At 31.7% G+C, this 25843-nt stretch overlaps 2 protein-coding genes across 2 annotated transcripts in view; one reads left to right on the top strand and one right to left on the bottom strand.

The window, feature by feature from the left end:
* Nucleotides 1-25843, bottom strand: part of LOC125067482 (suppressor of lurcher protein 1) — a 229540-nt gene that overhangs the window by 70973 nt on the left and 132724 nt on the right. The window contains exons 5-6 of the mRNA XM_047676140.1: nt 7565-7721; nt 6968-7027 (exon numbers count right to left, since the gene is read on the bottom strand). Coding sequence (XP_047532096.1) covers nt 6968-7027; nt 7565-7721 — 217 coding nt within the window. The remainder of the gene's footprint in view (nt 1-6967; nt 7028-7564; nt 7722-25843) is intronic.
* LOC125067486 lies at nt 21321-25790 on the top strand. The gene is made up of 3 exons (XM_047676143.1): nt 21321-21475; nt 23331-23513; nt 25483-25790. Exons 1-3 carry the CDS (start codon nt 21431-21433, stop codon nt 25621-25623), a joined length of 369 nt encoding a protein of 122 aa, XP_047532099.1. The 5' UTR covers nt 21321-21430; the 3' UTR covers nt 25624-25790.

Below are 25843 nucleotides of genomic sequence, written 5' to 3'. Positions count from 1 at the left end.
TTAAAATGTTCAAATAAGTTTGTTCGTGCAATTCGCTTTTATTGACCGTAGAAATTAAAATTAAATCAGTTTAATTTGGTATACAGATTGTGAATAATTTCGCGGAATAGGTATAGCTTTATAAATGATTGTAGTTAATGGTAAAAGGTCTGAAAAAGCTATGTACGAATTATGAAGACGTACAAAATTCAAAGATTTAATCATTAGTATTCTCTACTCTACCCAGTCAAATTTCCATATTTTAAAAAGCAACATTTTACAACATGGAAATTTATCTCAGAAACAGACTATACGTATATAATTATTATTTGTGTTCATAATGTTGAATGTATTTGTTTAAAATTTGCTCCTATAATTTACTAAGAAACTACGTTATTAAGGCTACAGTCGCAAATATAAAAATAGTAAAATTAATCAATATGTCACCACTAAAAGAATATTTTATGCTGTGATTCTGATTAATTTTGGTCCATAGGTACAAAATTTTGTTATAGCTTTACGGCCAGGCCACCTGTCGGTACTTTAAATGTGACTTCATTTGGGTAAGTCGATTAGAAATCACAAGATCATTGTCAGTATTTTTTATCCACAATAATATAATAAATGAGAAATTCTGCTTGTATGCCTGAACTCCAAGGACCTCCCTTGGAGTTATCTTACTTATAGGTCTTTCTTATAGGTCTTATCCATAAAACTAAACTTCACACTAATAAGATAGAAAAATAACTCTTTAAAAACCTGTATTCCTGGTAACCGCTATATTTAAAAAGGTTACTCTAGTGTTGAAAAAAAATAATGGTTTCCAATATTTCGAATTCATATATCCTCTATTCAACAAAGAAACATTACACGTTATTATTGACTGACAAAATTTTACCATAGATTCGGAAAGAAACACACCATTCTTTAGAAGAACCGGTGAAAGAAACGCAGCGGGATTTTTTACTAACGTTTCATCATCATGCAAGTATTATTCGATGATAGTCCCAAAAACAATATATCAATATTATATTCTAACCGTAGAAGGATTAACGATAAACCTTAGATATACATATTCCATGCGATTTGCTAATAGCTCTGCTAATATGTACTACAAACATTTCTTGATTAATATATCTCTATTTATAATACAACACTGTTACACTTAAGTACAATTATCCACTTTCATGAATCTATAATGAAACCGCAGATTAATCAAGATAACCAATGTTATCATGTCAATTCAATGTCGATGTCGTTCATTTGTTTTAACTCCTCCCCCTTTAACAGGTATAGTGTACCATGTGTAGTGTAACGAGTTGTTCTATTAATTATGCTTATTAGTTTATATAGCAAATATATCGAGATGCGTTATTGCTATTAATTTCTGTTAATAATATCCAATAAAACTGTCATTTTTTTTTATAATGCAATATAATTTTCAAAAAGAGAACGGACTGGTATTTATCAGTGGAAAATAGAAAGAGCTACATTACATCGCCAATGGGCCATCAATTTTTGGAGCTAAATTGTAATGTCCCTTGTGCCGGTAATTACACTTGCTGACTTGTCCTTTGAACCGGAACACAACAATACTGCATGGCTGTTTGACGGTAGAATGGACGAGTGGGTGTTACCTATCCACACGCACAAAGCCCTACCACCAAGAAAGCGTATAGACATATATATATAAAAGCGTGTGGATCGCGGTATTTGACAACATATGGTTTACCATACTCTTGGACGAACGTGTATACTCTTGGAGTAACGTAATAAAATATATTAAATTTCAACCAAACATTATCTAAGACTCGCTTGATTCGTTAATTTCTATAGAAAATTCTCGCAGATTCATATAAAAATATTCAACAGTCAACGTGTATTCATTATCATGTTCTATTAATAAACTCCCGAGTATATCCTCGGTTAATTAACTGCGTAATATACAGTTGCGCTCCTATCGCATTCAAATAGAATTTGCGTTCACACATCACAGAGGTATTCTCGCTTGAATCGACTCGAATCTAATTGGGAATGTGTTAATTTGCCTCAATCGTTATTGCTTCACGAGACTTAGATCACTATCATTGTATATAAAGTTGACGTTCACTTGGCATATTAAAACGTATAAATATACGTAAACGTAAACGTAACGTCACAGCAATGTAATATATAATGTAATGTAAAGTAACTGTAAATGCCACATTCCTGGACAAGAGTCTGCTCTCCAGTTGAGGAGGGAAGTTTTTCGCTCCATTTCGACTCGGTGGATAAACACGTGGCAGTATTCCAGCCTACATATTCAGTTTTGTTGCGAAGTATTTCTACACCACCGAGCACGAGGTAAACCATAATTATTTACGTAAAAGCCCAGAGACGCTTTCCCGGCTTTGAACCCGCAATCTTCGGTCTAGGTTAATTTGATATAGTCACTGAACCGTCACAGATCTTCTTTACTTTTGTTCAGTTTAATTTAAGATGTCTCGAATTAGTTTTAAAGTAATTTATATTTTGATTTAGGTATGTCATTAGGGGTGTCATTTACTCATGCGTTAAGCCAACATTTAAACTAACTTTGACGAGTTACAAAAGTATATTAAAATATAGCAATTTCCTCGTGTCGCCTTTGGAAATACATTAATTAAAGCCTTTGGTCATTCATAAAAGAAATTTTAACCACATTATAAAATACCTGTGTACAGCCTGTTATAGTTTTAATATTGTTTATAGAATACTTTTTAAACTAACCTAATTATTATTATTTTTTTATGATATATTTACGAGCAAATGGGCCTTCTGATGGCAAGTGGCCACCACCGCCGATAGACAATGATGCTGTAAGAAATATTTACCATTCCTTACATCGTCAATACACTACCAACCTTGGGAACTAAGTTGTTATGTCCCTTGTTCCTGTATTTACTTTACTTCACTCACCCTTCAAACCGGAACATCTAGACTGAGTACTGTTGTTTATCGGTAAAATATCTGATGAGTGATCAGTACCTACCCAAGCTTGTTTTCACAAAGTCCTACCTAATTCTGAGTACAAAGTCTAAACAAGTCTGTATGGCGCTTTAAATGTGATACTAAAATAGGTTAAGAGGAAAATGTTGCCAGTACCTTAAATTCAGTTTCAAACTGAGAAATAACTTCGTCCCGTTGTTACTAATTGTATAGAGACAGTGACCGAAGTAGTATATTTCTATTTGGAAACTTCCCTACTAGCAAAACAAGTAACTTAATAACGCCATTAAGTGGCTGTTCAGCACAAACATAATATTATTGATAACATGATGAAATTAATTAAGAAAAACAACCTAAGTTGGAAGATGTGGGTAGTTACGTAACGAGGAATAATAAAAGCATAGCGCTATTGCAAATTGCAAAAGGTCTAAGATAATAAGAATGAATTATTTTTATTAGTATATAGTTTCACATATTATCTTATGTATGTTATTATTTAAAAAAAATAATGCAACGATTATTGCACTTTTCAATTGGCACCTAATTTGTGCTTACTTAAATTAAACAATTCTAATTTGACAATTTGATAATTCTAACTTGACAATCAATAAGAAAGTGTAATACTTCTATATTGAATAAAGGAATTTGAGTTTGAGTTTGAGTTTAATACTGATTAATTTACTGTACCGATAAATGAAAAGTCTAAACCCATAGGTCTAGAATCATGCATTCTTGCAGTTCCTAGCTTTTAGATGTTAGTAGGATTCTTATTATTATATAAGTATTAGTAGTAGGATACGCCTAAATATATAACTTTATGTAAAGTTGGAGACCACTAATGAGTAATTACTATCGAAGTTAGATAAATGCAAATTGATGTTAAGACGTATTTTAATAAATACAATTCAGTTGTGCAAGTATGTTTGGAAATTATTTTACTTAGTAGGTAAAATAAAGGGGGAAAGGTTGAATAGGGCGTCATTACAATAAGTCTAAGTATGTTTACGTTACTAATTGCTCATTCCGGCCAAAGGTTAAAGTAGAGGGCAATGGGCCGAGTAGGTTACCCAAAAAGCTTAACATTTGCGAAATATTGGATGATTAATGAGATGTTATCGATGGGTAATATCTGGTAATATCCATCAGTTACAAAGCAATTATATTGCTACAAAGACATGTTTGTAGATTAAATAGCAGGTGATATTTTATTTCGCCTAAATATATTTAATACTTATTGTCACTCGCTTCTCTGCCTTATAGCGATTGGTCGTTAGTGTTAAGTGTAAAAAGTAGCCTATGTCCTTTCTATAAGCTCAAGTTTGCTTCATACACAATTCCATCAAGTAAAATTCAGTGGTTTGGTCGCGAAAGAACAACAGAGAGAGACAGAGTTTTTTTTTTTCTTTTTTCTGGCTTTTATTTGTGCCAAAAAGACACAGATTATTTCGCCAATGTCACGTGCGATGGAGAAGACACGGTAGAGATTGATCGGTAGAGACAGAGTTACTTTCGCATTCATAATGTTAGTACAGATAGGTTATTTTTTACAATTTTATGTAGGTAATTTAAAAATATTTTTATAGTTTTAGACATAGTAAGTATTAACAAGAAATTTTATAGAATAATTTAACTTTACGTGACAGAAGCTACACGTTTCTTTTAAGGAAGTTTACTGATACAAGCATTGCATTTAAATTCAACTTTAAAAGTTATTTTTGTGCTTCAATAAGATTAACTTAAAAAATATTTTCATGTTGAATTAAAATTCGAATATGAAATTGTCCGTCACCATTTAAAAATAGTATTTATTACAACACATTCAGATCGTGTTATGTAAAATCGCAAATGTTTAATTAAACATTATAAACGCATAGCGCTGACCACAACCACAACAGTACCGCGTTCGCCGCACTTCCCCTGCTGCTATGTAACGAGTTAGGTTAATATTAAATTAATGGACCGAAACGCGGTTCCAAACTAATATCGTAATAATTGAATTTTACATTCAATTTCCTACTTTAAGGATGTGCTAATTTTATTTAATCTGTGACCTAATTGATCACTATTTTGAACGAATGAACATTTTTAAATGTGTACTGGTCGTAATTGTTATGCCATATACGTTTGTATATGAAAGTATATTTTGATTGATTTCGAAGGTCTATTAGTTTAGTTAATGTCATTATAATGAAAATTATATCACTCTAAGTGATTGTAATAATTTGGAATGAGTTATAATAATATTTGTTTATATATATTTTTAATTAGATAAAGGCAAATGAGTTAAATGATCACTGTTTCGATTTTTATGAAAGATAATTTGACAATATTAAAAACAAAACATTGTAATATGATATCATATTTGAAATTCATTTTTTATATTCAAGAGAAAATTGGAGTCATTTTCGTCGCGTTACGTTCCCTCGAGTCCAGTAAAGATTTGCGCTGAGAATTTGTCATAATAACGCATTTTATCATCCCAAGTAACATATTTCACGAGTGAACTTTGTCGTGTTACCTTGAAAGTAATATTATTTATTTTTTATATTACGATATTTTGTACGTATAGTGGAGTTACTGTTTATTCGAATACATTTATATCAATATTATATTTCTTGTAAATGTATAGAGCCGTTAATTATTATATTTTTGGTAAGGGGATATCTGTAATATAGTTATAGTGCTATAGTGTTAGCTTGAAGTATAAACTTCAATCTTTACTAATATTTTAAATGAAAACGTAACTCTGTCTGTCTATTGCTCTTTCACGGTCATACCACTTAACCGAGTTTGATGACATTTGGTAAGCGAGCTTGAACCCCAAGGAAAGACTAAGAATAACTCAAGCGAGTGAAATCGCAGTTGACCACTAGTAGCTTATATTTCTAAAATAAATATTCGGTAACATTTATATAACCTTCTCAGAGAATATTTAATTTAAACGCTTTATTTGTTTTCTGTATGTAGACGCAGATATGGTCTTGTCACTTAAACCGCAAAATTAATTTCGATTTGTTTGAAATTACACGACGTCCACAAATCTGCGACGTGTGACGTAACGCCATAAGCTGGGCATACATTTATTTATGATTCTGAGTGGATTATAACAAGGTTATGAGATTTATACGATACGCTCTTCTTTCAGACTATTGCCTGTTTTATGACATCGAAGTCGTAAAGATTCTACCTAACTTTTAGTAGGAAATAACTCTGAGGTTATCTGGGCGTTCGAAGTGGGTTTTTATGTTTGAGTTACAGCTTAAGTTTCAGCTTAAGTGACAACGTTGCAGGTCCTTTATATGCTACGAATTTATTACTAAAGTATTTTCGAGGCTATTATTTGAGGAGAAATGCCGATGAGAAATGTTAAAACAAAACAATCTAAACCAGGTGTATTTTTTTGGTTGTGTTTGTACACAACTTTGTTTTATGCAGGAAATAAATTCTTAGGCATCAAAATTTCATTCAATATAACACTGTATAAAATTCAGAGGAATAAAATAAAATAACAGTGTTGAAACACTTTCTGTATTTTACTGTTAAATTTCCTGAATAATTTCAATAAATATCTTATATTCACGTTTTATTTAGAGATATGAAATATTATTTGCGTATTTTAATTTCTGCAGAAACATAATGTGAGAAATAACTCGTTAAATATTAAAAGGCGACATACTGTGATTGACATGACATGCTTAAATACGTGTATGTGTATAAATTTTAACATTTACGCATCGCCTTCTGAAATGCCACAAGTCTGATCTAAGATGATGTCAGACTTACTGAGCAGAAATATTATATATTTTTTAAATTCATTTGAATAATTAATTTAGCACCTGGATAGCATTCATTATTACAACACAGAAAATATTTACTAAATCCGTTAGTTCTTGTGGGATCAAGACATATTTATTATCTTAGACATATACGCTTTGAATACTAGTGTACCGATATCAATTTCGATATTAAAATAGTACGCTAAATGAAGCGTTGTTCAAACGTTGAATAAATTTCTACGCACCTTATATCCCCTTTTTGTAAGGAGATTTCTTCAAATACTATCTTCACGCGATCCTTTGGCCTGAAAATGACAAGGACAGTATTATAATATACATTATATGAGTTTCCGCTTCACTGGGATCATATATTCCACGAATATTTGATTGAACATACTTTATTGAAAGCAATATTATAGAGACTTGCTATATTACTTCTTTCACGTGCGTGAATATTTATTGTTAGCAATATTATTTAGTTTTTGTTTGTGGATGCAAAAATAAACATTTATTCATCCGAGTGTTCATGATGTCATGTAAGCTGCATTATTTATCTGTTTCACTGGAATTTTATCCTAATTTTATTTTATGAAAAATTATAAAAATTTTAAATTTTATGAAAATTTTAAAATACTTTTTTTATAGTATATTCAGATTTGAAAATGCTCGACTACGATTAATGAATTCCAAATCTAAGATCAAATCAAAATTTTTAGCTATAAATTAACATATACCTATGTCAGCTTCGAATTTGTTTTTAAGTTTCCAAAATATCTATCCAATGGTAGCTCTTTGTGTCTTTGTTTATAGTAAGAACCAGCTTTCTAAAAAAAAGAAATTACCTTGCGTGAAAATGGTAGGAGCAGCGAACATTGTTGGGGTAAATGGACGGGTAACGTGGGCTGTACAGCCGACCGTGAGTCGGACGGTTGCCGGACCGGCTGAACTGGTAGTCGCATTCAGTTCCCGGTATTTGGACGCCTTCGGTTTCAAAAAGACCTGGAAATAATATCAATATTAATTAAAAGGGAAGGCAAAGTTACAGAGAGACGACGGTCAGTTGGAATCGAACCAGTATTTTTATATTGATAATCAAGCCGTTATAGTATTGAGATTTGGATAAAAGTATGTTAACCTCTGATCGTTGCATTCCAATTTAGAAACAGTAATATAAGTATAACTTGCTACACCATTGAATAGAAGTGATAACATGTAGTCTATGTTAATATTACTGCGATTACGGATCATGGAGTGATATTTTGTAGTCGATAAGATTTCATAACAAATGAACTATCTAACATTAAGAAATATCAAAACTGACTGATAGAATTTGATAGCAGTGCGCTTAATCAAAATTTTCTACTTTATATTATTGGTGTTATACATATTACTAGCTACACCAGCGGTTTTACCAGCATGACATTTATAAAGCCATGTCTATAGCACACAAACCATCACCCCCATTTTACCCCCTCGAGGGATAAATTACAAAAATGAAGCCCATGTCCTTCCCTGAGACTCAAACTGTCCGTACCAAATTTCATCGGAATCTACGTTTTTTAGTAGCTTTAAATATACTTGCTCATTATGCATTCGATTTAAAAAAAAAAAACATTGATTAAAAATATCTCATAGTTCTGAAGGTTATCATAGTTCATAGAAAATGATTAGCCAGTTCAATCATAAATAAAAGCCGTTTAATGTTATACATTCAACTGATAACAACACCGCACCTTTTTTATCTCCTGTACTTAGTTATATATAACAACGTTAACGTAACATTACGTAGAGGAAAGCTTGTTTCATTTTGTTGTTGCCTTCACCCTGTCAGGTTATAAAATGCCCTTTAGTGTATTAAATTATGAGGATCCGACGGTTTCTAGGTTAATTGGCTCGCAGGTAACGTAGATAAAGCCAGATAAACAGAGGTAAGGCTGAGTAATGTTTGGTTCCAAAATATTGTATATCATAGCCCAGATGTATTGGGTTACATCAATTTATTGCTTTAATTTTAGAAATAACCCGTTTCATATTTCAAATATCATATTCAAACAATTTCGTATATATATTTGTTCAATATCAACCGTATTATTATCCGGGTATATTCACATATTATGTGAGCTTGTTTTTTTGTCGTTACGATTAAGTATGGTTTATTTTATTGATGGGAAATTCAAACTTTTTGTTCAATAATCCAAAGACGAAACAGCCAAGCGCGGCTAATAACCTATGTATACTAAAAACATACATCTACTGGTGTAAATTTAATGTATATTTCCTAAGAATTTTTTTCGCATAGGCATTACCATCGTCTCCATAGATATTAGTATAGTTGACTTAATAAAAGCAATATTTTTTATAGAAATTTAAAACATTTTTATTAAAAAAGTTACGATAAATTAATTAAGCAAAATATTTTCGCTCGAATTCTTTCATACTTCAAGAATTCGGAAAGTAAATAAAAACAAAAAATGTATTATTTGAATGCGAAGTTAATTTGAAAAGTGTGTAAGCGAATGAAAGAAAAAAGTCCATTAATAATAGGAGTTAGGTAGAACTTTGTTCCCCTTAATTTCGAAACCTTTATGAGCAAGTAACAATTCATATTGTAAATAATAAGATCGCGTCGTTTCGGATTCATTTAACAATTTTACTTTGATTTCGAGTTGTATCCGAATTCTTTTCGCTTAATTTCGTTTCAAAGGATGTAGGTGAACGTGTGTAATAATGAATAAATGAAATCACTGGTCCGTAAAATGTGATGAGTTTTGTTTTTGAAATGGTAAATGAACATTTATTTTTAAAAAAATATTTTATAAATTTATTAATTTTTATTTTAAAATCCTTCATATAAATTATTATAAAATAAATTTAAAATGATATATGTGTTATACCTTATCAACAATATATGAAGAGGCGCATAACAGGGCTATTAATATTTATATCAGTTCTACAATAAATACTAATATCCATAATCCAGACTGGAAACAAAATTCACGTAAATTGAAAATACTTCAATAACCTTAGATTCGCTGATAATATAATATCTTCTGAAAATCAGCTTAGACGCCAGACCTATTCGATAATACACAGAGTTTCGAGTATGTAAGGAGCTATTTATATATATTTAAGGAAATGCACTTCATTCAGTAAATCCAGAAATAAAGATGAAATTCATAGAAGGATAAAAGTAACATGGACTAAATTCTGGAGCTTAAAATAAATGATGAAATCAAAACTAACCTTCTATCTGATAAAGAATTTCATCCGGGAGCATTCTGCATATCATACGGATCACAGACTTGGTTACACAACGACCGTAACGGAAAGGATACAGAAGATCTGTGAGTGACTAGAGGTGTGACTAGCTAGGGAAAAGAGTATCCTGAATGTTTGGTAGGAAAAGACTAAAGTGGAAGTGGTTTGGTCACGTGGCAACAGGATAGAAGATGAACAACATCGGTTATTAATTGGTCAGGTCTAAGTGGCAAGAGAGAACAAATGACGCCAGAACGATGGATAGATTAAATAAATAAAAATGCTAGAAAAGACTGACATCGAACGCAAAGTTAAGGAAACCTGGAAACTCTTGGAATAAACTTAAATTAATTGAATAAATGGTAAGGAAATTGAAAGGATTTATTCCCATAACGCACAAAGAAAATCTGAATATATTTATGAACAGTTCATTATTATACGCCTTATGTCCTCCACAAAAACGTTTCTTATTTCTCATCAGCATCTAGTTGAGTACATTTAAAGTGCATTCGAGTAACAAGCGTTTTAACACAAATGTTTCCACTTATAAGTAGGATATTTGCCTCATACTGTAAACTTTTTTCTCCGTTATAGTTACATTTAACTTATCTTCGGAACTAAGTTAAACTTTTCTTGTACGGAACAGTTCGTAATTCCGTATAGTTGCTGCCACAAAACTCGCTATATTGAAAAAGTAATGAAAACCAGACTGCTCGTTCAGCTCTCATGGTACTAAGAAACTATTTTATTGAAGAGGTCGATTTTTTTTAATTATATTAGGGATATAAAAGTTACTTTCAATAACATTAATTTACTTTATTTCTTTTTTAAGTGTCATCAATAAATACTTTTACTTAACAAATTTGCAAATAATTTGGATTAGTTCGTACTTCGTAGAGCATCGTTTTCGAACGACGACCTTAAGAAGGTTTCGGGACATTACTCGGTTCTGTAGAAAAAAAACTCTTAAATTTGCTTAAATCATAGATTGCGTATAATCGTGACGATATTTCTTAAATCAGTCTTTTATAAGACTATCTTATGTTTAACGTGAGATACCAATTATTAAGATACAGCTATTTAAAACATATACATATATATTTACACCGTATTTTCTGCTTGCACAACCACTTTGGAATCAGTTTTCTGAAGCGGTTTTTCCGAACCGATACGATTTGGGAACCTTCAGGAAAAGTGCTAAACACACTTTTTAAAGGCCGGCAACGCACTGCAGGCCAATCGGTGTTGCAGATGTCCTTGGACGCTGGTAGTCACTTTCCATCAGGCGAGCCTCTTTTATTTATTTATTTATTTATTTAACTGTTTGTGTGTCTGTTTGTGTTTTACTAAAAACAACGAAAATGGTACGGTGTGGAAAGTTTGTTTGTATCGAAATTTTTTAAATAGTCACATGTATATTTGTTGAACAATACGTGCATTTGCACGTATTATATTGTTTTGCACAAACCTAACCTAACCGAACACAATATCGAATTGAAAAATTACACGAAAACCAATGGTCCATTGTATTGAACACCTGGATATTCACGGATATTCGCGTGTTCAAATTATAGCGAACATATTTTCATGACTGGTCATTTGAAAACACGCAAAAGATAGAATCAAAATTTTTATTTGAATTTTACTCTGACATTGTTTTGTTACACGTGAAGTTTTGAAGATGGGAATGTTTATACTTCCGTAGTTTACAGAGCACTGACAGCCATTGGTCCTGCAACTGAACTCTATCAGTTCGGTCATATTTAGATCCCATTGGATTATTAGAGCAAGGGAATTGAGAGATCACCTGTGTTTGTGCACTCAGTAGGGTGCTATTATATCCTGCGCAGCTAGAAACTTGGCTAGTTTTTCTTGAGAATTGCAGTGGTTCAAAATCGTTAGTAATATTACGACAAACATATTCCAAATATTAGTTTCACGCAGCATTTTTATTTTTTTCGTAAATAATAACTTTATTCACATCAGAACCAGCTAAGAGGAAAAATTAGGTCACGAGTGCACTTTAATATCAGCCAACAATAAACTGCGCAGTGATGTACAATTTATCTTCGAAGGTAGCCGGTAATGAAACGCAAACACACCTGTGTCGTCTACTTACCAAGACCAGAAAATTGAATCTTATTCATTCAAAAATAAGATACATATACGTTTGTGTAAGCTTTTGTAACAAGCGTTAGCCGTGTTAACCACAATACGCTTTGCAGATTACGGGGAATGCGTTTTGTCACATTTTTTACAATGTTTACAGCTGCTTACCACTTAAGTCGTTTCCTTTCCGTGCACCAGTTGCGTATAGTAATATAATAAAAATATAAATAACATATATTTAAAGGTAATTTAGCTCAGTTATCTATGATATGTTGATTTAAGAAAAATGTTTTCTAGATACGAATTGTGATTATTCACATTGACGTCTTTAGCAAATGGAAATGGGGCACCTGATGGTAAGCAGGCAACGTGCGCCACTAACCTTGGGATACATACTAAGATGTTACGTTTCTTGTGCTTGTGCTAACATTGGTTCCCTCACATATCAAACCGGAACAAAACAATACCCAGTACTGCTGTTTGGCGGCGGAATATATGATGTGGGTGGTGATACCTCGGCAGGTATCTATCGACATAGGCTTGCACAAAACCGAAAAAATCTAAATTTTCTACTTTTATTTAATGATAGCTCAAAATGAGTTTGTTATGTAAGCTTTAAAGCCAAAATACATAAGTGAGCAGAGAATAAAACGGGATTTAAAAAGGGAAAAACATCATTGAGATTGATTTTACAAAATAAGCAAAGTTATTTTGGACCATCGCTTAAAATATAAATTCCACCGAGAATAACGAAACAAAAAGTTAAATACCAATTAGGCAACATAATATAATGTTCTAATTCTAATTCATGCGACTTCTGTTTAAGTTTTCCAGAAAATAAAAATCCAAAAAGAGATGTTTATTTTTTTTTTATAAAGGTACGAACGTGCAAATGGGCCACCTGATGGTAAGCGGTCACCACCTGTATTATATAAATTAGCGCTGTGAAGAATGTTAACCATTAATTATAACGCCTTACCTTGCAGAGATAAGATGTTATATCACTTGTGCCTGTTGTTACACTGGTTCGGTCTTCTACCCGGAACACAATAATACTAAGTATTGCTGCTTGGCGGTAGTGAGTGATATAGGTATCACCGCCAGGTAGGCCTAGCTTACATAAAACTTTACCACTAACCTAAATAATTTCATGTACTTTAATCTGAAATCGTAACTTTCCCTCTCGCTGCATCGAATAACAAATTCGTAAAGTTTATTTAAAATATATATATAATAGATAAATATCACATTTTTAAACGTAAGATTTAAATATTTTAAAAGAATACAAATTATTGGCGCTACGTAAAATATTGTTCATTGCAGCTGATATATGATTAAGCAGAAACGATTTATATATTCAACGGAAAAATCTACTCTTGTGTAAAAATAATAATACTCAGAAAATATAAGGCTGCTATCACAACCTACGTGTTTAAAACAACGTAATTGCAAATGGCTGTTCTTCGATTGTGATAAAATCAACTAAATACAAGGGCTTTGGTACAATTTAGAATTCCATTGTTTTAATAAACCACTTTCGAAATTGGTGTTCATTATTATTCATTGCGTGACTTATTCACATATTTTATCGGAATAATATAATCTGTAATTATAATATATTTTATTACATAACATTCGGAATGTCAAAGATTTTTAATTATCTTGTTCCGAAATGTTGTCGTCTAAAATCAAAAGATTCCTTTAATTTGACATTTCCATAGTTCTTTACAAATTTAGTTACTTGGTGGTAGGGCTTTGTGCAAGCTCGCCTGAGTAGGTACCACCCACTCATCAGATATTCTATCGCCAAACAACAATACTCAGCATTGTTGTATTCCGGTTTGAAGGGTGAGTGAGCTAGTGTACCTACAGGCACAAGGGACATAACATCTTTGTTCCCAAGGTTGGTGACGCATTGGTGATGTAAGGAATGGTTAATATTTCGGTTAATATTTGAGTTTGAGTTTGAGCACTTTTTTTTTCAGTAAATCTTAAGTGTGAATTTGTCTGATATCAAAAGTTTAATTTCAAATATGTTTTTAAGTGTATGAATGAATTGTTTACGGGATGTACAGATACTCAATCGGCTGACATTAGATTTTTATTTTAGATACGTTAATTGATAGTTTTTCAAACTCATCACTCACTCACAATTACAAGTCATGACGGACCACATAACTTTTATGTAATGACCTAAATTGCTTCTTTTAACGAATGTGTATTAAGTGTGGATGTTTGATTTGTAAAACAAAAAGTATTAGAAATATCTTCTTATACTGTAGCCGCTAAAATTATAATAAAAGTCTATATATTTTATTTTTATTTGAAAATTGTGTTCTTTTAAAAAAAAAGTTAGTAAGATATATTTGTGTATTAATTTATAAAAATATGTACCGACTTATGTAAGTATTTACTCTGTTATAAATTTGCCAATGAATCCTTTAATGTCTTATTATTAATAAAGACGATATGGTTAGAAAGAATGCTACTTGTGAGATGACGTCTGACAGAAAAGTATGGAAGAAGAAGACATGCTGTGCCGACCCCAAGTAAAATTGGGATGAGGGCAGGAGGATGATGATCCTTTAATGTCTTATATTTTGTTTTATATATATATCATTTTATTCTTCATTGTATAAGCTTTCCTTTTCCTATTTTTGATTGTATCATGTTACCTATTTGACATTATATATGTTGAGTCTTTGTTTATTATTGTGCTATATGGTGTCATCTCAACGTTTGATTCTGTAAAAAAAAATAAAATAAAAAATAAATATAAGCATATGTTGGTAGTTGGTCAAACTTAAATTTATTAATAAATTTAGAGTTATATTATTAGTTTCAAACTAAAGATATTGCTTCGGTCTCATGTATCCTCAGACACGTGCGAAGTCCTAAGAAAATCTTATTAAAGCCACAACTTGCCGCTAACAATGTACATAAAACTTTCTTTACAAAAATATAAGGGGTCATTTGTTGATGCCAGTTCGTCTGAAACTTGTTATAAATTGAACACAATTTATATTTACATTTAGATTACTTTTCGCGGTAAAATTACATTTTTTTTTGCACAGCAGCTCCGATTGTTTATGTAACCGATATTGACCAGACATTAAATTTGATGTATAACTTATTATAATATTTTTCAATAAAATTGCGGGGAAAAAATAAATAAAAGAAAGATTACTTGTTCAGAAAGCAGTCCTAGAGCCTCTTCACTCAAACGTTTGCCGTTAAAGTCATCCAAGCTATCCCATGACATGGAGGCATCATCCCATGACGGGTGATGTTTTAATCATTATGAAAATATAACGAAAAATAATAATTTATATCAACGACGTCGTAGTCGACTTCGCAATATACGCGAGAGAAAATCTTATTCCTGTTTTTACAAGATTTGTTTTTTGGTTAGTCGCGCCTTTATTACTGAATGCGGCAGTGTCAGTTATGTCGAGTATTTCTACAACGTCCACACCCTTGTAATGTTAGCGGTCAAATGGAACATGCATGTTAAAACGCGCGTGTTACGCCCGTATCATATTTCCAAGTCGCTTGTGACGAAATCGTGCTGGTAATGGACGCAAGGGCGCACAAGTTAGCTCAACGGTCGTCGTGCAAGATGTCATAATAAATTAATTATGCATTACTATTTAACACGGCACGGTGTCCGTGCAGCCAGCGCGTGCGTGTGCAACTGCACTGTAATCGAATTTATTTTGTATTATTTATATTAATTGTATTTTAAGGTGTACTTCCAGTAAAAATATTTTTACCTGTAATTAAATAAATATGAGACTATTTAAAAATAATATCACGTGCATATAATTATTCCCTTGACACGATTATAAGTTTAAATATCATTTGCTTGTATTTTTGACCTACTGTAATAAAAATATAGTTTAAAATAATTATATATTGTGAATCAATTTAAGTGGCTATTTTTATATTCAATATGTAGCTCGATAGTAATGTAGACGTATTCATGTAAAAAGTAAAAAAAAGAACCGGCCGAGTGCGAGTCGGACTCGCGCACGAAGGGCTCCGTACCTATTATCTATAAAAACGGTAAAAAAATTACGCTTGTTATAGAACAAATAATTACGGAGCTCCTGTATTTATTTGTATCTGTGAAAATTTCAACTGTCTAACTATCACAGTTCATTAGATACAGCCTGGTGACAAACGGACGGACTGGGAGTCATAGGCTCCCGTTTCACCCTTTAGGTAAGAAGATCCTTAATTGTCTCTCTCGTCATTGGTTCCTCTAAATACAGACTGGCATGCACGGCTATCCTATAACGATTTATCCTCGAAGACTTTTGGCCTTGATAATACCTCGCTCAAAAATGCTCTGAAGGACATTATCACCGTGTCCTATTTTCACGATTTTAATTTGAAGCGTTGCTATTAAGAGTTTATTTCCACCAAGAGATTTACTTCTGAAACCTTTTTCATGGACATTCGTGAATTTATTGCTCACAGAAAATTGCTTCAGTGTTAAATTTGAAAAGTTTTAACATCTAATTGACGCCTTGATCCGTTTGATACTCTCGTTTTGTAGATAATCTTTGCTTTTATTGGAAACGCAGAGAAAGGTCGTATGGAACGGACAGCGTAAGTTACATCCTCTGTGAGAAAAGTTTGCACATATTGTAAGTATTTACTAAGTGATGGGCTGTAAACATTTATATTACTGGCTGTTCGTTCACCAAGTTATTATATATATCTTTAACTCTGATAACCGATTTAACTCATATTTTTTAGAAGTGGAAACTTTTCAGTCCTTTTTGACAGAATACAAAAATCTCTCTACCATCTGTTGGAAGCAGTTTATGCTTAGCTGGAACTTCTAATGGCATCCAAAAAATGTGCTGTTGGTACAATTTTCGATCGATGGATATAATATAAAAAATATAGGGCTAAAAAGTGAAAAAAATATTATTCAAGATAGACGACCAAAAGGGTTCCCGAGACGTACGTAAGTGGCTAAGGGGCTTTACATAACGTCGTCTTACCCTAAATGTAATGGTAATTCAAAATAGGCTTTTGGGCATCCCGTGGTGTGATTTGGCTTACATTTATATATAATATTTTTTTGGAAACTACATATAATCTTTTTTATAGTAAATAGATAAAGTAAGTAACTGATTATATGTGTCCCACTGCTAGGTTAAGGCCCTTTGAGGAGAAGAATTGGAGCTTATTCCACCATGCTGTTCCAATGCGGATTGGTGGATACAAATGTGGCAGAATTTAATTGAATTGTTTTTCTTCGCCGCTGAGCACGAAATGAATTATAAGCACAAATTAAGCACGTGAATATTTAGTGTTGCTTGAACCCGTAATCATCGGTTAACATCGTGTTCTAACAACTGGGTCATTTTGCCTTTTTTACTGTCGTTAAGTTTTATTAAATTAATTGGTATAGTCTTTAGAAAAATTCGAACGAATAAAAATACTTTAAGAAAATGAGCTATATTTGTTAAAATTAACTTAAAGTCCAAAGTATTTACATTCTAATGTATGAGATAATGTCAATGATCTTCGTGAAATCAGAGAGAAGAATATTGTTTACCAATTAAATTTACAATGCATGATAATTCATAGAATAGTCTGTTTAATTGTCTATATTTGTTTTGCTCTACCTGAGTTAACTTTGATATTCTTATTTGCGGTTTAATAACTGACGTTTGGTCCGTCTTTGAGCGGGTATAATTAAAATATAATTACTAAATATATTTTTCTATACGTATTCTTTATAACTGTATTTTTAAAAATAATTTCAGAATACTATCAATATTTGAAATGTTAAATTGAAAAAGGATATTACAAAGATTAGTAACATATACATTAAAAACTCCTTGGGGATTAAATGATGGCGATCATATCTCAGGCCATATCTTAAACTTAATAGCAATAATTTAATTGCTATTGATTTTATTGTAAATAAGAGCTGTGAGCAGGAAGAAAAAGATTCCAACGAGTTTTTTTACGAAAGTTCTTCAAGACTGATATCATTTGCCGAAGCGGTGGTACTTTTTTTAAGCCGATATTGCCTAGTGGTTAGAACGCGTGTATCTTAATCGATGATTTCGGATTCAAACCCAGGCAGGCAGCACTGAATTTTCATGTGCTTAATTTGTGTTTTTAATTCATCTCGCGCCCGGCGGTGAAGGAAAACATCGTGAGGAAACCTGCATGTGTCTAATTTCAACGAAATTCTGCCACATGTGTATTCCACCGACCCGCGTTGGAGCAGCGTGGTGGAATATGCTCTAAACGTTCTCCTCAAAGGGAAAGGAGGCCTTTAACCCATCAGTAGGAAAAATTTACAGGCTGCTAATGCTAAAAAAATGCAAATGCTAAATGTCAAAAAAGTACCATTGGTACTTTTTTGACATTCACTAAGCAATATTGTTTCTATATGCAATAAAGAATTTAAATTGCTACCCTTATATACGTATAAAATTTATGGACGACTATTAGAATGAAAACGTGATATTTTTAGTACGAAACGATTTAACATAGTACGAAGTAAGCACATTCACATTCGATAGTCCCTGGAAACTAGCAGTTATCGAGGTAGAAACGTTAAATGAATTTTTGCGATCATTGTATCAACGTCAGATCGCTCCCGTCTACATCATGAATATTCAATTTTCCTGAAGGAAAACTTGTTGGAATTTTATGTCTCATCCCATCTCAACTTTAACCGAGTTCGCTTAACATCCTTTGTTCGGAAATAGTATCAAAGGCACTAAGAATACGTGACGATCATACTTGCTATCCAATATTTTCGTTAAGAAACTATATTGATATGGATTTTATTATACGAAAACTATTGTAATAAATCTTTAAAAAAGTGCAAAACAAAGTCGTTTTCTGTGTTCGTTTGCATCTCCTCTAACTTCTTTTTTCTTTTTATGTACTATTAAGAACATCAAAAGGCTGATAATATATTATTTAATAAAATTACTAGTAGGGCTATTAATATATTTTTTCTTCGGTCCGGGCCTGTTCTAGTAAATTAATAACATACAAATAACAATAATAAAAGGTTCTCGCAATAACCTGTTTAAAAACGCAGTCTACAAATGTTATTTCAACATACTTTATATAAGACTATTTGAAAACAACGATAGCGCGATTCAGATCCAATAGGTTTTGATAAATATGTCTCCTATAGAAAATGTTTGTGAAACATTTATACACCCGTAATATCATTTATCTTAAGAAAAGGTTTAAAATGGTACGGCACCACTCACATTAGGGCTGTGCTTGATACGCCCCAGTTTCCGGGTCGGAAGTCACTGTGTATGCTCTTCGTTTTACACAAACACCTCTAAAGGGTTAAAAATTATGGAGTCGGGTGAGCAGGGCATATGAAGGTCACTGTTTTTTAAAACAGATTCACCAAACTCATCTATTTGCTTTTGCTTTTACAAAATAAAAATAATAAAGATTTTTTAAAAATTAAAGGAATTCTTTATATTATAAGATGACATTTAAGATGACGAGAAGCTGTAGTGCTTCATCGTTTGTATCAATAATATTTTGATATTTGCAGAGAGCAAAGATAGTCTTTATTAAATTATCCTAGTAGTGCTTGGTAGAGAAAGTATCTCTGGCTACTATTATCACAGCGAGATAAAATATATACGAGTATTAATATATATATATATTAATTTAAGTTTATATATAAGTTTCATCGAAATCGCTAGTATTTGCGTTATATTTAAACAAACAAACTGACAATTGCGTGACTATGACATTGTTGTATTATAAGGTGCTCAAGCCGGAAAGTTTCGGTAATACATCATACTCCAGATTGTGTATGCATTACACGAAAAATATTTAAATGAGTTTCTTAACTCGTTATGGAACTCTACTTTCTAAATATATTATATAAAATGCTGTATTTTAGTCAAACAATATACGGGATGGGTACATGGGTCACTAGGTAAGAGATCACCACCGCCCCTTAGACATCGAGGCTGTAAGAAAAAGTTGAAGCCGTTCAACCTTTTATCGAAAATGCGCCACCAACCTGTGTGCAAATAGTTGGATTGTCTCACTCACCCCATACAGAGTATTGCTGTTTGGTGATAGAATATGAGGTGACAGCTTTACCCAGACGCTGACTCCTCTCCTACCAATAATATATGTAAAATAGAAAACAAATCTAAATTTTATATCAACATGAACAAAATGAGCGCTCGAACATATTTGTAAGATAATATTATTTATTTGTTTTAATATTAATTCTTACTATCAAATATTTTATTTGCAATTGAATTTTATAATGCTTGAGTATTCGAAGAATATTATGCCTTTTGTTTGCTTACTGGGTTACTGACTTTGCTCGTATTTGTATACTCATAAATAGTTATTCGCCGAATTCGTATGGAAGCAAGGGAACTCTCAATTCGATAGATATTTTTAGTTTTGGAACGAAGTTCTTTACTCTGCTTAAAATAGGACTGGAAAAAAGATTGTCGTTCCAGCCGACATATCTCTCTCTATCTCTTTCTATTATATAATATTATTATTATTATATATATTGCGTCTGTTATTTAATACGTAACACGTAGCAGAAGCAACTTCGTTCCAACCGGATGGCCCGTAACACCTATCGTTTTTTTTATATACACTACGAATACTTTCAAATGTTTCTCGTTCTAATGTATATTAATAAAGACAATATCTTAATCTATAACATAACTAACATAATTTTGTATTTTAAAAGTTGAAAAAGAGTAACTACTGTGTTTCTTGCCGGTTCTTCTCGGTAGGATCTACCTTCTGAAACCGTGGTAGCTTCACTTAATATAGTTTGTAAAATGGCAATTCAAAAGTGCTTGTGCCTTGAATTAAGTATACTTTGATTCTGATCTTTTTAAAATCAAATGTGATATATCTATATATGTATATATAAGCCAAGGCAATCGTAAGTAATATATTATGGTTTATAACAGTTTTACGAAATAGTTTTTTGAACCAATGAACATAAATATTTTCTACTATTACTAAAGTAACAAGAAAAATCTTAATAGTAATATCGTGAGGAAAATTTTCTGAATAAAAAAATAAAAAAAAAACAATCGTTCAGTTTTGTTTTGACCATTTGTAAGAAAAACTAGCGTTATCAGTGTATTTGACGTCGTAATAGCTTACTGGAAATAGGACATTTGCGTCCGGAATTGATAATTTTGTAGGACGTGACTTTTTAATATTTCTAAAATCATTAAAAAAAAAATGTATTTATATTTAAACAGGTACAATATACAGTAACGTTTAGTGTTTTATATTTCGTGCAAGTGTTTTCATTAATCATATCCGAAATGTCTAATATATACTTTTTGGTTTTAGCTTCGGTGCTTTGTTATGTAAGTTTTAATGCTACCATTTTGAATTGCAGTACTTTTCATTTTATTTGTTCCATCCACTCATATATTCTATCGCCAAGCAATAATACATTTTTATTGTTGTGTTCCGGTTTGAAAATTTTGAGCCAGTGTAACTACAGGCACAAGGGACGTAATATCTAAGTTCCCAAGGTTGGTGTATTGGTAATATTGGAAATGGTTAAAATTTCATACGGTGCTAATGTATGTGGGCATTGAACACATACCATCAAGTGGCCCATTTGTTCGTGCGCCTGATGCCATAATAGAAAATGCCTTAGAAATCTTAAAAACATTTTGTTTTCTTTGTATAGTTTATAAATATTATAATGCTATCTATATCAGCAGCTAGCTCGATCAAATTATTATAGTTGGAAAATTTCAAATCAAAACGACAATGGCAAGTCGAATAAAATCGACCTCATACATTTATGTATATTGATGTATATTTGTTGCATATAAGTAAAGCTTACTCAAAGCGTCTAAAATTTCAGTTGATTATTATTTATAACTGAAAACAATAAACACATAAGTAGATTTATAGTGTAGCCTTTGTAACTCTCAACATCGTATAAAAAATAGTAAGTATCATTAAACAGTTCGATAATACCAAATCGATATAGTTTATTCAACAAGAATTTCTGAATCATCATTTTACAGAATTAAATTAAAGTAAAAGTTACCACCGGTTCGGAATGTAGATTCTACCGAATAACCGGCAAGAAACTCAGTAGTTTATATATTATTGCATTGTCGCCTAAGTCGTATACCTATACTAAAATCGATTTCCACTATATGTGTACATTTTCAAATTGTTTTTAACATACAAGAGACTCTACTCTATAACCGGTTGCAATAAATAATATGAATGTTCATTTATAAGTCAATAACACTACATAAAAACATTTTTATAAATTCGCTACGGTTAATCGGTTGTTTTGATTATTTTTGTACTACAAAAAATTGAAATAGTGGAAGTTATAATTGTTAAAATAATATATCAATATATTATACGTAACTATTAAGGCGGACTACACTTACTTCTCATGTATGAATACACTTTAATATTCTGAAATAAATTTAATTCTAATTTTAATTAGAGTTTTTTTTTTAAACAAAGATAAATTGATGATAATAGCTTAATGTGTAATATTAATAGGACTTAATCGCTGTACTGTATTACCTTTTTTACATAGTTAATGTGGGTGGACGAAATTGTTCTACTTGAGAGAAAGTGGTCATTATTGCTCATAGACATTGGTGCCGTAGGGCTTTGTGCAAGCCTGTTTGCATATATTTTACCCACGCATCATATATCATACAGCTAAGCAGCAATACTTAGTATTTTTGTATTTCGGTTTGAACCGTCGGTGAGCCAACGTAACTGTACGAACAAGGTTGCAAGGTTGGTCGTACATTGGTGTCAACATTAACAGTCTGTAAATTTCACAGTACTGGGCTAAGGCCTCCTCTCCCTTTGAGGAGAAGTCTTGGAGCATATTCCACCACGCTCCAATGCGGGTTGGTGGAACACACATGTGGCAGAATTTTGTAGAAATTAGACACATGCAGGGTTCCTCCTTAGGCTCATTTGAAAATTCAGTGCTTGCCTGGGTTTGAACCCGTAATTATCGGCTAAGATGCACGCTTTCTAACCACTGGGCCACCTCGACTCATGCCTGAGTCATTTTTGCCAGGTCATGAATCATTGGTGTTAGAAACGGTTAAATTTCTCAGTTTGCCAATGTTTATGGGCTGCGGTGATATCTTAACATAAGGTGGCTCATTTGTCAGTTCGCCAATACGAAATAAAATAATAATAGTGGTCTTTTAATAGGTACAATGTCTGCCTCTGGAATCGAGCAGCAAGTCAGTTTCAAAAGATTCTCTTCATCTGTTCGTGAACAACTCAACGAAATCAACGAATTACCACCTCACGTCAATAATGGAGGAGCTCGAAGACGTAGACGAGGAAATCGCTAGAGAGTTGGATTCTATACTACCGTATATTAATTTCCTGGTAAGATTACTTTCTTATCCGTAATTATTTGCTTTGTTATATTTCTATTGCGATACATTATTTTAAAACAGGTCTTGATTTTGATAAAATGTATGTTTTAACTTTTAACCTTGATTGAATGTTTATGTTGATTTGTTTCCGGACAGAACCTGTTAGTAGTTACATACATATATATGTATATAAAAAAACATATTTTATAGGCTATAAATAATAACCAAGAAATATTACGCAAGATATATTTTGCGGTTATAACAATAATTAAACAAACGTAAGAAAAAAATGACCTTGAAATCAAAAAATTAAATAGCACTATTAAGTTCTTTATGTGATAAGCATTAGGCATATCATTTTTTATTTTATCTGTGAAAAGATAGTATAGTTTAAATGTCAATGACTTACGCAAATCGTATTCTATTCATCATGTAAAAAAAAACCCGCTCGAAGAACGCTTGATGGAATCCATTAATTATTATTTTATAATATCCGTTTAATATTGTTCTGATTAGATATTTTAATCGTATATTTTATACGAAGTAAGCAGGGCACTACTTTTATTATATATTTATTAATGTATTATTATCTTATTATACATTTATTTAAACAATTAATTCTTATTCCGTGATAAATTTTTTTCGTTTTAAATACATATAGTTTTACATTTTGACAAAAAAAGTAATTTTCATTTTTATATTTTGTTTAAATTTCTTAATCAACCTCTTTATAAATATGTCTGGCAAAATGGCGACCACGTTCGATTTTTAAATACATGATAAAATTTTTAATCACTTTTATATCTATACTCCTATAAATTATTTTTATGCAATTTTATTAGTAATACTTTTATATAATAACTTAAATAATATGACTTCAAAACTCAATGTTTGTTTCCAAGTACATACAAACATACATAGGTACTTGTTTTCTTATTCGTATGTAGATATCAACAAACAATCCGAGACAAGTAAAGTCCACATAAATATTATTCTCTAGCGAGTATATGTATTGTAATGATAATGTATTACAGAATCTGACTATACGAATATGGACAGACAGATGACTCAAAGTAAACATACTCTAAGTAGATTATTATGAGTGAGTTTTAACCGTCTTGACTATTTGAATTGAAACTAACATCTGTTTATTGTTCGTATGCGGATTACCAATTTCTAAAAGTTAGTTATCAGTATTGAGCACCACATAATACAACGTAAACCCTTGCTCCTCCTACGAAACAATATAATATTTAGTAGGTATATTTTTATTCTTATATTATTATTCTATATTATTCTCGCTTAAGAATGACCAACATTGTCCGTAGTTACCGACAATGTTGGTTATTCTACTAGACTAGTCAACGGTGTAAGACATGTTATTATTGTATACAAGTATAGGTTTATTCCCTCTTCATGCTCCGACAGCACGGTAAATCTGAGACGACTTAAACTTAAGTTTGACTCAGTTGGCAGTGTTAAAACATTCGTACCTTAGAAAGCACGTGAAATCTACGAACTTTCACTCGAGTATTATAATACCTTCTATAGCCTATTCCAGTCAAAGTAGGAGTAAAGATAAATATCCTTAGATTGACATATTACCATACCTCTGATGTATTATACTCTACAAACATTTCTTGATTAATATATATTTACCTATAATATAACAATTGGTATTGGTCCCCTTAATTACTTTTTCCGAAGTTCCGGAAAAAACTTATTTAAAATGCCATTTTTAGTGAGACCACCTTGAATATCATAGATTATTCAAGACTTCGACCAATGACATCACGTCAACTCAATGTTAAAGATGATTATTTGTATTGTGGTTGGATAAGGCTATACGAAGTTGGCTATTATTCGTTGAGAATAGTCGCAATGACCGTAATTTGTTTGGGGGACATAATAATTAATTATTAAGTGTTTGGTATCAACTTACCACAGCACCTTTATTTTTTTGTTTCTTTTTTTTTCAGTTCGACACACTTCTGGGACGTTCTAGTGATGAGGACGATGATGGTTGTGTGAATGACGTTATTATTCAACTTGTACCAGATAAGGATTCCATAACGGAGCATCAAGATAAAGCTACCGAACCTGCTGTTTCAACCGCATAATAATTATAATATTATGCCTTAAAGAATGTAATGACGATAAGTGCAAAACCTTCACAATCAGAAATTGATATTTTTATAAATAATAACTTATCAATCAATATTTTATTTTCTTAACAAAGTGAAAACTATGGTATAAAATTTTTAAATTGAATAAAAAATGACGATAACGTGTTTCTTATTATTGAAGTCAAGATATTGTAAACCTTTTATAATAAACATA

Source organism: Vanessa atalanta, chromosome 11 (genome assembly GCF_905147765.1).
Source record: "Vanessa atalanta chromosome 11, ilVanAtal1.2, whole genome shotgun sequence".
Taxonomy (NCBI): domain Eukaryota; kingdom Metazoa; phylum Arthropoda; class Insecta; order Lepidoptera; family Nymphalidae; genus Vanessa; species Vanessa atalanta.
This window is presented reverse-complemented; position numbering and strand designations above follow the sequence as displayed.